This window comes from Sinocyclocheilus rhinocerous, unplaced genomic scaffold (assembly GCF_001515625.1).
Source record: "Sinocyclocheilus rhinocerous isolate Xijiao unplaced genomic scaffold, SAMN03320098_v1.1 scaffold1253, whole genome shotgun sequence".
Classification (NCBI taxonomy): domain Eukaryota; kingdom Metazoa; phylum Chordata; class Actinopteri; order Cypriniformes; family Cyprinidae; genus Sinocyclocheilus; species Sinocyclocheilus rhinocerous.
In genome coordinates this window covers 46,207-59,853 of record NW_015642062.1, presented here as the reverse complement: position 1 = coordinate 59,853, position 13,647 = coordinate 46,207, and the positions used below count along the sequence as shown (strand labels likewise).

At 30.9% G+C, this 13,647-nt stretch overlaps 1 protein-coding gene across 1 annotated transcript in view; it reads right to left on the bottom strand.

Annotated features, from left to right (window-relative positions):
* The window catches only part of LOC107755620 (cyclin-dependent kinase 14-like), a 169,345-nt gene extending 156,076 nt beyond the window's left edge, over positions 1 to 13,269 (bottom strand). The window contains exons 1-4 of the mRNA XM_016572512.1: positions 13,213 to 13,269; positions 9,659 to 9,753; positions 6,609 to 6,688; positions 1,834 to 1,928 (exon numbers count right to left, since the gene is read on the bottom strand). Of these exons, the coding sequence (XP_016427998.1) occupies positions 1,834 to 1,928; positions 6,609 to 6,688; positions 9,659 to 9,753; positions 13,213 to 13,269 (327 nt within the window). The remainder of the gene's footprint in view (positions 1 to 1,833; positions 1,929 to 6,608; positions 6,689 to 9,658; positions 9,754 to 13,212) is intronic.
* Between the last annotated feature and the right edge of the window lie 378 nt (positions 13,270 to 13,647).

Here is a 13,647-nt window from a genome sequence, read left to right as displayed (position 1 = left end):
TATGCAGGCTGTGTGCATTTTACTGTGGACTGACTGTTTTGAAACTTATATGGTAGTTAAATAGCCCCTAGACCTCAGTTATTGTGAAAAAAGCCAGAAAATTTCAGTTTTGACAATATGGGACCTTTAAATTTTAAAAAATGTGCCCAAGACCCTAAAACCAGCAAATAAAAGCAAAATAAAAAAAATAAAAATAAAACACCAAATGTGCCCAAGACTGTAAAAATAGCAAACCACAGCAAAACAATAAATAAAATTAATTTACATTACATAAAAAAATGTGCCCAGGACCCTAAAATCAACAAACAAACAAACAAACAAATATATATATATAAATAAAACATCAAAATGTGCCCAAGACTGCAAAACCAGAACAAACAACAACATTTATAATAATAAAATAAAAGTAATAAATAAAAAAATAATATAATATAAATTAAAATAAATGTGCCCAAGACCTTAAAACCAGAAAACCACAGCAAAATAATAAAATAACATTTAATCACATTCAAAAATGAAATAAATAAATAAAAGACATTTTAATAAGAACATATAATAAATAATTTAATAAAATAAAAATTGCTCAAGACCTTAAAACCAGCAAACCACAGCAAAGTAATAAAATGAAAAATAAAACATTAAAAATAAAATAATATAAAATATAATAACTGTGCCCAAGACCCTAAAGCCAGCAAACCACAGCAAAATAATTATTTTATAATAAAATATGCCCAAGATCACTGATCTGTGTCAATGTTCCCCAGTGCACGGACCTCGCTATGAAGCAAACCTCAAATGCATCTCATAACATTTAGAGAAAGCAAAATGTGAGGAAAAAATGCTTATTCTTTCAATGAAGGATCAAATCAATCATCAAGACGTTCCTTTTCTCCTTTTTGAGATCACATTAACTCGTGACATCCCGCCCAAATAACGGTCCTCTCAAATTACATGTGCACTTTACTTAAAAGTCAAGTGCACATATCGTTTCATTGAACAGTTATTTTCATGTGTGCTGGGAACATAAATGTAATGAGTTAGTAATAAAGGGCATGTTCTCCTGACCTTTAACTCAGTGTCTGGTTTTTCTTACTGTACGGATCAGTGTTAATGAGCTAAAGGACTCATTCATGTGCGAATGCCTCTCTGGAGGAGCTCCAGCTTCCACTGAAGAAGTAAAATCGTGTTTTAAAGATGAACTTTGTGATTTCAAACCCATCCGAATCAAACATGTCTGTGTTTTAGTCGTGTTAGCTAACTGAGGCTGTCCTGTGGATTTAGACTATGAAGCTCAATCAAGGTCAAATAAAAGTTGGTGATTCAATTAAATTAAATTAAATTAAATTAAATTAAATATTGGACAGTATAAATCACTGTTCACTTGCATTACTATTATTATATTGTTAGGGTTATTATTATATTTATAATTATAATAAATAAATGATAGATAATAAAAAAATAAACAAACAATTCTAAATAATAATAAATAAGAACCTAAAAGTAAAATATGTGTATTTGTGCTTGACAGAAGAAAGCCATTAGGAAAACCAGGCAGGGCCAGAACGGCATGAGGCTGAGTAAACGATGACAGAACTCGTATTGTTGTCTGAATGATCCTGTGCTTTAACTGGCAGCTCTGTCGCCTGCGGAGCTCTGTGTGGAGAACGATCGGTTCGAGAAGCAGGACTGAAGCTTCAAAGCATGAGGAAAACCTCAGGCTGGAGGAATGCTGAGTAAAGCTCATATAAAAGCATCTCAAACACAACAGGAGTGGAGTTACAGAAAATAACAGGGATTAAACACTATTTCTAAAGGAGACGTTGTGATACTCACCACATACTCGAAGACCAGCGTCAGGGTTTCCTTGGTGTGAATGATGTCGTGGAGCAGCACGATGTTGGCGTGTTTCAGGCCTTTCAGCAGAGACGCTGCACACAAACACAAACACAAACGCTTCATTAACACACCAGTGACTCGTATTAAGAACTGGAGTTGTGCATTTTAACATCTGAAACAGCAGAGATGTTCATTTATCTGTCAGACAGCTGTTCCTGGATTCAATATATAAAAAGCTAGAAGTTTATTTTATTGTTAGAATTCTTATTATAATAAATACATTTTTAAAAATGTATTTAAAAAATTTACTACAACAAAAATGTTATAAACTTAAAGTAAAATAAAATGCAGTAAAGTATTAAATAAAATATTTTAATTAAACAATAAATATTCAAATAAAATTACAATAAACTAAAATAAAATGCAATAAAGTATTAAATATTTTTTTATTTAATAAATACTTTAGAAAAATAACATAAATTAAATGTGCCCAATAAAATAAAATAAAATTAAATTAAATTAAATTAAATTAAAATTAAATAAAATACTGGATAGTATAAAACACTGTGCATTTGCACTATATAGAAAACAGAATCCTAGACATTCTTCATTAAGCTTGGACATTCTACTTTTATGTTTCAGATGAAAGCAAGATATAATATTTTGTATTATCCAAAGTGCTTCATAATAATTTAAAATAATTTAAAATCAATTTTCCACACAGAAAAAGGGAAACAGAAACTGGCTGTGAAGCACCTTGAAGTCTCATAACACAAAATGTGTGAAGTGTCAAGCTTCAAATAAAAGAGCAATAAATAAAAGAACAAATAGCTTTCAAGGCTTAGAATCTTCAAAGGTTTATAAAAAAATAAAAAGGAAATGAAAAGTAAACATGCTGCTGAGGACAGAATGACTATTACTCCACATATTAGAGAATATAATATATAATATATATAATAAATATATAATATAACGGAGAAAGCATCGCCGCAGGGACAGGAAGCGGCTCTCTGAGCTTCCTGTCTATTATTCCAGCTAACGAGTTACACACGAGCACTGCAATTAAAGCTAATCATCAGCAGCAAAGCCTTCGTTTACATTGATGTTTTATGAGTGTGTTTGCCATATTTCTCAGATCAGACGTGTTTTTCTTCACATTACAAAACGCAATGGCTGCAGAACTCAGAAATCTCGTCTCAATCAAGAAGAAAGCACTCAGAACGTTTTCATTTGCTACAAAGACGGAGCGAAACACTTCAAGTGTGTTTCATGATGAACAGCGAACAGATTTGCATCTGTGGAAAATGCGACTCATATATATATATATATATATATATAACATTACACTATAACATTTCCCACACTTGCCCGAAAAAGTGCGGGGGACGAATTAACGTGATATTAAAAGGCGCATCCCCCGCGTAATCTACGCCCCTGCTACATTGACTATAGTGACTGTGACGTCAATTTGACTTTCCATCCTGAAATCACTTTAACTCACAAAAGCCAGTTCCTGAATGACATCATCCTAGAGGAAGTGACATCGTTTTAGTGGGAAATCAGCAACACCTATGCAAGTATCGACCTGGTCAAATCCTTACAAATTCTGTATTTTGAATAAAGTTAAAGAGGTGCATTTCAAAATACTTCCCAAAATGTACCCATGTAAAGTAGCTCTTTCTAAATGCACGGACATTGACAATACTTGCAGTTTTTGTAACACACATGAGGAAGACTTTTTTTTTGTGTGATTTGTCTCTTAGATTTTGGTCTGATGTTAGTGCCTTTCTATTTCTGCGAAGAAATGTTAATTACGTGTATGGAGAATTTTTTTTCTGATATAGCTCCCCCGCTGCAATCTGTGAATATGTCCTAATGAAAAAGGAAGAAAATTTGAACTATTGTTTAGTTGTTTATATGCTTTTTTATTTTTTTTTATTTTGTGTTTTATTTTGTTTTTACGATGTGGTTATTTATTTATTTTATTTATTTTTCTTCTCTTAAACACTGTTCTACAGTTTAAGATTGCTCTTATATTTTGTGTATCTGGATTTACTTGTTAATAATTCTTCTTTAATAATAATAAATTAATAATAAAAAATAAATAAATAAAAAAAACCTATGCAAGTATCAGTATCATGGATTTGATCAGCTGTCAATCCCTCACTGACCAAAAATTAAAAAGTAATAATAATTTTATTTTTAGAATTATTATTATAATTATAAACAATAATAAAAAATAACATTATAAATAATAATAATAAATAAGAAAATGCAAGTGAAATAAAAAGTAAATATTCAAAAATGTACAATAAACTGAAATAAAATAAAATGCAATAAAGTATTAAGTAAAATAATTTTTATATTTTTATTTATTTATTAATAATTTATTTGTTAATGAATTTTTTGAGTAATTCTTATTTATTTAATTATATTATGAAATAAAATATTCAAAACAAGAAAATGGAATAAAATAAAATAATAAAATAATAATGACATTTATTTGTTAATTTTTATGTATGAATTAAAATATAACAATACAATCAAATAAAATAAAATAACAAAGTGCTTAAAATAAAATAAATAAATAAATAAAATACTTGACAGTATAAATCACTGTACACTTGCAGCATTTGAAAAACCGAAGCTTGGATATTCTCATTTTATGTTTCAGAAAAAAGCAAGATAGAAAGTCAAACAGAGACAGAACTACATGATGACATAATAATAATAATAATAATAGCCAACATCTGTGAGTATCATTAATAGATTTGATCAAAAGACACAAATCACATAAAATGATTAAAAATAAAGATGTGAAAAACATAAAAAATTAACTTCATGCTGACTGTCAATCCCTCACTGAGCAATGACTAACTTCAGCTCTTTTCTCATTTTCTTGTCTAGCTCAGAAACTTATTTTATTTTTATTTCTTTAGACCGATTATTCACACAGAGCAGATTTATGAAGTCTGCTGTACACTTTTCTGCCTGTAAGTTGAACACGATCAGGTTGATTTTGAGCAGCGCTTGTTTGTTTAATAAGAGCAGGATGTTGCTCACGATCTGTTCTCACACTGAAAATCATTCTCCACAAGACACGCATGCAATGTTGCCTTCGATTTAGTCAAAATCAGGCCTTAAAATCCTGCCTGTGCAGTAAGCTCACTAAGTGTGTGAACAGAGCGATTCCTCGTTTCTCTCTCATTCTGCTCAAGTTCTGCCGGCCTCAACATCTCCAGTAATTGCTGAATTAGTTCAATGTTCAAAGCGTTTTTCTGATCCGCGCAGCCCCGGATGATCGGCCCGGATCACGCAGATCAAAAACACGCCGCGCAATTAAAATGCAGAGAGATTCTCACACGCTTCACTCAGAACAGAGAGAGAGAAAAACGCCTTTCAGGTGCCAGACTTTAACTTCAGTTTCTCTTTGTTATATGAAGGCCACATAAAACACACATATTTACACTAGCAAGTAGGGCTGGGCGATTTTTCAGATTTTATCGATTAATTCAAACACTGTAAAAAATGACCGTTAATTTAACGGTAAAAGACTGTAAAAATGCTACAGTAAAAACCTGTTAAATGGTTAACGGTAAGTTCCCCTACTACAAAACCGTATTGGACATTACATGTCATTTTATGGTAGTATACCATTTTTGGAAGTGAAAAAGAACGTATAATTTACAGATTTTTTTTACAGTGAATTTAATGTTTTGCCACGATTTAATTTTTTTTTTAGAAATTGAAAAATCACGATTTTGAATAGAAATATTACCAAATGTAAGAATTAGACACTTTGGCAATATGCCAGTGATAACAGTAAAGAGAAAAGAACGATCCAACCGCAGGATTGTAAGTAGAATATATCGCTAGACGCCATTTACACAGAATGCAATTTTGTATTAATAAAGATGTGACGCAGGCAGTGGAATAGGAAAAACATGAAAGAAGATGGGAATTAACTTCTTTTAACTCATGCATGAGCCCGTCCATGTTTATATAGAAAAAACAGTGGAAAAGCAGCGCAATTGAATAAAAACCTGTAACTACTACTGTATGTCTGATATTTCATGTTTGCATCATGGTGACCGGCTGAAAGCTGCTGTTCATTGTTTTTACAGAACATTTATAGTTAATAATAGTCTACTGGTGTTATACCTTCAGTCAGTTCGAATTTAAATGCATCTTTTTCTGCAAAGATATTTAACAAGGAATTTGTTTATCATTTACATAATGTTGACAACTTCATGTGTGGTGCACTTGAAATAGAATTTTCTTTAACTCGATGGTTAATAAAGAAAAAGTAACTTGAATCATGTTGTAAATACATTTTCAAGTTGACTAGTTAAAAATCGTAAAAAATCGAGAATCGGTCAAACGCACATTTTTTGCCATATCGCCCAGCCCTACTGGCAAGTGATGGAGAGATCGCTCACCTTCTCTAATCGCTGTGAATGGCGTTCCCTCTTCCTCCTGCAGACGAATCACTTTCAATGCAACCAGCTTCCCATTTACCCTAAAAACACACAACATCAACAGGTTTGATATTCATCTGTATTACAGGACAGATCCATAAAAAATAGAGTGCACTGTATAAACGTTCCTGTAAATCAAACTCTGAGATCATGGGTAATAAAAATGTACAATACAAAAATAAAAATGTAAAAAAAAAAATCGAGAATCGGTCAAACGCTCTGAAAAAAAATCGAGATTTTAATTTTTTGCCATATCGCCCAGCCCTACTGGCAAGTGATGGAGAGATCGCTCACCTTCTCTAATCGCTGTGAATGGCGTTCCCTCTTCCTCCTGCAGACGAATCACTTTCAATGCAACCAGCTTCCCATTTACCCTAAAAACACACAACATCAACAGGTTTGATATTCATCTGTATTACAGGACAGATCCATAAAAAATAGAGTGCACTGTATAAACGTTCCTGTAAATCAAACTCTTGAGATCATGGGTAATAAAAATGTACAATACAAAAATAAAAATGTATACTTTGAAATCCAATGCAAGTCGCTTTAACACAAACAAACAAATAAATAAATAAATAATATTGCTGCGTGAAACCGTATATTCAGTGATCCAAAATATAGATAATATTATTTATATATTTAATTGTAATATATATTATATTATAATAATATACTGTTTTACACTGAATTAATTTTTTTTTTTAATGTGTGTGTATTCAAACAATTTTATACATTTTTAATAGATTTGTTGTCACGCCCCTGGACTCATTCTGTGTGCTTTTCCCTCTCCATGTGCTCCATGACCCAGTTTTCCTATGTTAATTGTTTTATTAGTTCCAGGTGTGTGTTGTCAATTACCCCATGTATTTAAGGTTCTGTCTGTGCTTTCTGAGTTTGTCCGGTATTGAATGCTCATCTTTCCCCGCTACGTGTGTGTTCCTAGTTCCGTTGGCTGTTTATTAAAGTCTGTTTTTGTGAAGTCTACTCCACGTCTCCTCGTTCCTCGCTCCGTGCTCCTCACAGTAGCGGCTCGTGACATTTGTGTGCATTTGGCGGAAAAGGAAACTTTCTTAAATAAATAAATAAAATGTATCTATCTACCTATCTATCTAATTTATTTATTTATTTATATTTCTTAATTATAATAATTATATTTAATTTAACAATGCAATAATTTGCTGTAAAGGAATGATTTAATTTGCTTTTAGTTTTATTTTAAAAGATTAAATAGTTAGATTTTTGAAGATAAATTTGTATTAAATGATAAAACAGAATTTAGAACAATTAAAACAAATAACAGAATTTTGGAAAAAATTAAATAAAAACAATACAATGAAATATACTGTATGTATATAAGTGTTGCAATAAATTATTATTCATTATTTTACATTTTAATAATTATTACATTTTACATTTTATGATTTGAAAGGTTTTATGAATTCAATTGATTGACATGCTTTTTTTGTCTAATTTAATTAAACCAATAAAACCAAATCCAGAAAGAGAAACAGAAAACCCAGAATTTTAGGAAAAACATATAGCACTGTACGCAATATGATTTTATCCGATTGACTATTATCCAAAAAATATTGTTTGAAAGGAGGGATTGATGATGTCATCAGAAAAGGAAAGTCGTTTCAGAGGTGGAGCAAAACTACAGAGAAACTGTTTTGTGTTTTTGTATAAAAAGCACTGATGGTTTGTGCTCATTGAGACCAAGAGCGAGTCTGAAGACAATAAACCGGGTCAAGAGTGATTTACTGTCACTTTAAGTCGATGAAATGCAATTTGGAGGCAGTGAAGTGAATCTGAACGCGCAGGTCATAATGAACTTACACACAAACACCATCATTACTATGAAAAACACTGACAATAACGCACTATTCATTTCACGCTGGCTGGAATTTTATTTTCCAGATTTTCTCAGGCTCTGGTTTTATTACAGCAATATGAAGAATAATTTCATTCAGATTTCACATCATAATAAATTATCTGCCGCCGTCTTTGCTTACAGTTCCGTTACTAAACGAGTCAAAGAAACACAGCAGGCACAAATAAAATTAACACCGCATGCAGTTACAGAACAAACCCACACAATCTCAAAATAAATGAGGTATCAGATTATTTTGCGTAATTAAACAGACTGCAGCACATTCAACTGCAAAAGAGTAACTGCAAGTTTAAATACTCAAGACTTCAAGTTTTATTTAATATTTACATATGTATTGAAATTGGTTTACTGCATGTTTTTTTCATATTTCAATACACATGAAGTAGAGGTCCATTGATACTGCATTTTGCTGATATGATAATGTGTTTAAAGAAAGGCATATAAAAGATTATTGTGCCGATACTAAAAAAATCAACATAGTGAATATGTTAAATAATGTTCTTAGTCTTTCTTTCCTGCGATGGGGCGGATTTTATGCATAACGAAGGACTTTTAATCACTTTCAATCATGTCCGAAATACATTGTGACTCTTATTTTGAAATGTTTACACTATACTACTTCCAGCAGGTTGTTCAAAAAGATGAGAGAAATATGGGAACCAAAGAATTAATAATAACAAAAAAATTATAATACTGGATTTTTAATCATAAACAAGCCTGAAATACACAGGGAATCTTAATTTGCAATGTCTATGCTTTACTACTTTAGCTGCTCATTCAAAAAGGCGAGAGACATGAAATATGCATATTCTAATATAAAACCATAATGTAAACATTGTCAATCGTAAGCGATCATTAGGCATGAATGTGTGGCATTCACTGATTGTGAACTGGGCACAAATCAAGCACAAATAAAAGGAGTTTTATTTAAAGCCACAAAACCGTTTCTCTGTAGTTTTGCTCCGCCTCTGAAACGACTTTGTTTTTCTGATGACATCATCAATGCCTCTCATAAAACTGTCATAAAGAGACACAATGGATAATTTCGCCTCTCATATACAGCCATATGAAATCTGTTTGACTTTCTCCCAAACTCTGTGTTTTCTGTTTAGATGATATTTCTGGATTCTGGTTAAACGGTTTAATTAAACTGTAATAATCAAAAAGCATGTCTAATCATTTTTTTATTTTTATAAAACTTTTAATATTTAAAAAATAATAATTACATTTAAAATAATTTATTAAAATGTGAACAATAATAGGGCCATATGAAATTACTTTTTTTCTAAATTGTGACCCTGGAGCACAAAAGCAGTGTGAAGTCGCTGGGGTATATTTGTAGCAATAGCCAACAATACATTGTATGGGTCAAAATTATACATTTTTCTTTTATGCCAAAAATAATTAGGATATTAAGTAAAGATCACGCAGGAAGCCTGTATGAACTCACTTGCTCTTCCCTTTGTAGACGGTGGCGTAGGATCCCTCGCCGAGCTTCTCCAGCTTCTCGTACGAATCTGCTTTCCCGAACTTTGGGCTCGTGGGCTGAAACAGAGCAGAGAGAGACGCTTTTATTACAGGATCCATGTGCCACCGCAGCAGATGTGAGGTCAGCCGGGGATTCTGGGTCAGATCCGGGATTCTTCCAGCAGGAAGTCTCTGTATTAACGAGCCTATGCTGTTTAACTGGAGCTGATGAACTGCTTCCTGTTAAACAGGAAATGAGCTCTGCAGGCTTTTACTGTGAGCGCTTTGAGTGCAGGTGAACTTTACTACAAAAAAACTCCAGTGGGTCTCATTCACTAACGCTGCATGAATCTGTGCAAGAAATTAAGAAATAAATTACAGTTTAACAGATATTCACTTAGAAAACAGCTGTTTTACATTGAAATAATATTTCACAATTTTTACTGTATTTTTACTTTTACATTTTAACATACATACATCATATAAGACACTAATTTTAATTTTAAGAGGAAACTGGTTAATTTTTGTGCCGTTTTCATCTTCATCAGGATGTGATGTTTTCTAACACCTGTATTACACTGGTGACTCATCTGTGTCTCATAATTATTCATGAGAATGCGTGTCTTCATCCAATGAGAAGATGCTGCTCTTAATTATTCATGACAGCATGTGTTAATATCCTATGACAGAAGCTTCAGACTGTGAGATCACCTACAGTAAGAGAGACATGTTCTTAGATCAAAAGTGAACGCTTGTTTTCGCTTTATAAGAGTAATAAAAAATAATTAACATTTTAAAAATAATTTAAAATTTTAATTAAATACAAATAATACAATTAATAAATTATATAATCATATTAATATTTTACATTAATAATAATAATAATCTTTATTTTCTATAGCGCCTTCAAATGTTACATCTCAAAGAGCTTTACATAAACAAATAAAACATCAAAATACACCATATAAAGATTATAAAATAAGCAAAAAAAGGAAACATGCATTCAAAACACTTAAAAATAAAATAATATATAATTAACATAAAAATTCAAATAAAAGCTACCCTAAAGAAATGAGTTTTAAAAATGTTAAGAGATTTCGCTTGCCTTATTTCAATAGGTAAGGAGTTTCGCAGTTTTTTAATACAATTTTATTCATTTTAAAGAAGTGTTTAATTTAATTTAAATTTTTTTTTTTAATCGTTTATTTTAATAGTACCTTTAATGACTATTCATTTACATTTTTGTATTTTGATTTTTTATTTCAAAATATTTTATGTTTATTTTTTATAATGCTGTCAAACGATTAATCGCATCCAAAATAAAAGTTTTTGTTTACATAACATATGTGTGTGTGCTGTGTATATTTACACATGCATGTATATATTTCAGAAAAATATGTTATGTTTATATATTAAATATATTTATTTATAATATAAATTATATGAATATAAATACAGACATGTACAAATTTTCTAAATATATGCTGTGTGTGTGCGTATTTATATATACACATAATAAATATATACAGAACACACACATATATCATGCAAACAAAAACTTTTATTTTGTATGCGATTAATCGTTTTACAGCACAAATTTTTTATAATTCCACATTATGATTTTAGTTGTTTTTAGCAAGCGTTTTATTTAGATTTTTTTATTTAAAAATTGTTTGCTTTAATTTTATATGATTTGTTTTGTTTCTAGTAAGTATTATATTTATTCTCAGAGTAATATGTACAGTAAAATGCAACTCAAAGGTCTTCATGAAGGGCTGAAGAGCAAATGCACAGCGGCAGTGATGCTGGTGAAAATGCAGCGTTTCTTCAGTAATCAGGTTTGTAGCCTGATCCTCCGCAGCGATCGGTGTGAAAGATTAGCGGACTCTTCCCGGATAAGCGCTCGCTCCGTTGCAGCTGTAACCGCAAACCCAACACCAGACACCAGCAGTCTCTAAATATCACCTCAGCATGCCTTTATTATCCTGATCGAGGCGTCGGGAGGGCAGGGGCCCTGTGGAGAACAGGTTTGAGTGGATTTTCTAAGTAGGAAGGTCTGTGGGAGGATAAGGAGAAGGGTGTGATGGGAAAGAGGTCAGGCTCTCTCTCTCCACTCCTTCTATCTGGCCTTATGCTCATTTCATTGCTGTGAATCAGCATCCTTCATTTTTCTCTCTCAGGTCAAACGTGTCTTGATTTCGGAGTTACATACTTTAGAAAGCATCTAGTCTCTTTTTAAATTAAATTGAAATAAATATAGTAATTGTACAAAATGCTGTATGTAAGGTTCAACAAAGTGGGGTCTACGAAAATAGCTCATTAATAAAATAATAATGTAAAAAAATGAAGATAAATAATTTAAAAATAAAAAGAAACTAAATAAACGTACTAAAAATTAATAAAATCATTAAAAAGTAAAATTAAAATAAATATTTAAAAAAAAGCAAAATAAAACTATTACTGAAAATGAATAAAATCATTAAAAAGTAAAATTAAAACAAATAATTTTAAAATAAAAAATCAAAATGAACTAAAAATGAATAAAATCATACAGTAAAATGAAAAACAATTAAAAAATAAACTCACAAAAAATGAATGAAAAAATTTAAAGTAAAATAAGTATTTAAAAACAAAAAATCTAAAAACACAAAAAAATGAAAACAAAGTAAAATTGAAATAAATCAATTAAAAAAACTTACTAAAACTAATAAAATCATTAATTACAACTAATTTTAAAAATACAAATAAAAAACTTACTAAAATTAATAAAAGTGAAATTAAAAAGAAATTTTAAAAAAATCAAAATAAAAACGTACTAAAAATGAATAATTTAAAAGTAAAATTAAAACAAATAATTTGTAAAAATCTAAAAACACTTATTAAAATTGAAAAAAAAAAAAAGAATTAAAATGAACCAATTTAAAATAAGAATTCAAAATAAAAAGGTAAAAAAATTAATAAAATCACAAAAAATAAAACAAATAATTATAAAGATTAAAAAATCTAAATAAAACACTTACTAAAACATATAAAACCTTAATGTAAAATCCGAATAAATAAATAAATACATTTCTGAATAAATAAAAACAAAGTAAAAATTAAAAAGATATTTGAGATATTGTAATTGTATACCTGCATGTAATACGACTATTAACCAACATCAAAGAAGCGTGAACGTGAAAGTGTTGATAAATTATTGATATATTAACAACTTAATATTTTAGCTCGAAGGGGATCAGCAAACAAAAATGTTTTGGAATCCCTGAAGTAGTATGTGTTCAATAGTTCACTAAGACATGTCTAATGACCATTATAATAAAAACAAAATAAGCCCCAAGAAGCTGTGGTTCACAGATAATTTATAACAGCTAAGGGGCGTTGTTAGGTACGACGCGAAGCGGAGCTGTTATAAATTCACTGTAAACCACGGCTTCACGGGGCTTATCACACACACACACACACACACACACTCACACTCACACACTCACACTCACACTCACACACACACGAGCATTAATCTAAAGCGTGTGAACCTACCGGCCACTCCATCGCCGCCGGACTGTGAGCAGCACAAAAGGCCCAGAGCACCATCATGTCAGCGGTCTGCCATTAAACATTCAAGAGGAGCGTCCCGTGAACGTCTCTAACCATCGCCTGCGGTTCACTTACACGGGCCGAGTTTCACCAAACACACTTCAGTGCGAGATCCGGAGAGACTCAAACAGCTCAGACTAAAATACATCAACTCTCAAACAACTTTTGTGGGAAGAATTGAGCTAAACAAATGATTCAGCCAAGCCTTCTGAAAACGCAACAAACACACACACTTATACATACAGATACAATATATATATAATTATGATTTTTAATGTTTCTGAACGAAGCATTTATTTGATCAAAAATACAGTAAAAATTATGAAATATTATTACAATGTAAAACAGCTGTTTTCTTTGTGAATATCTGTTAAACTG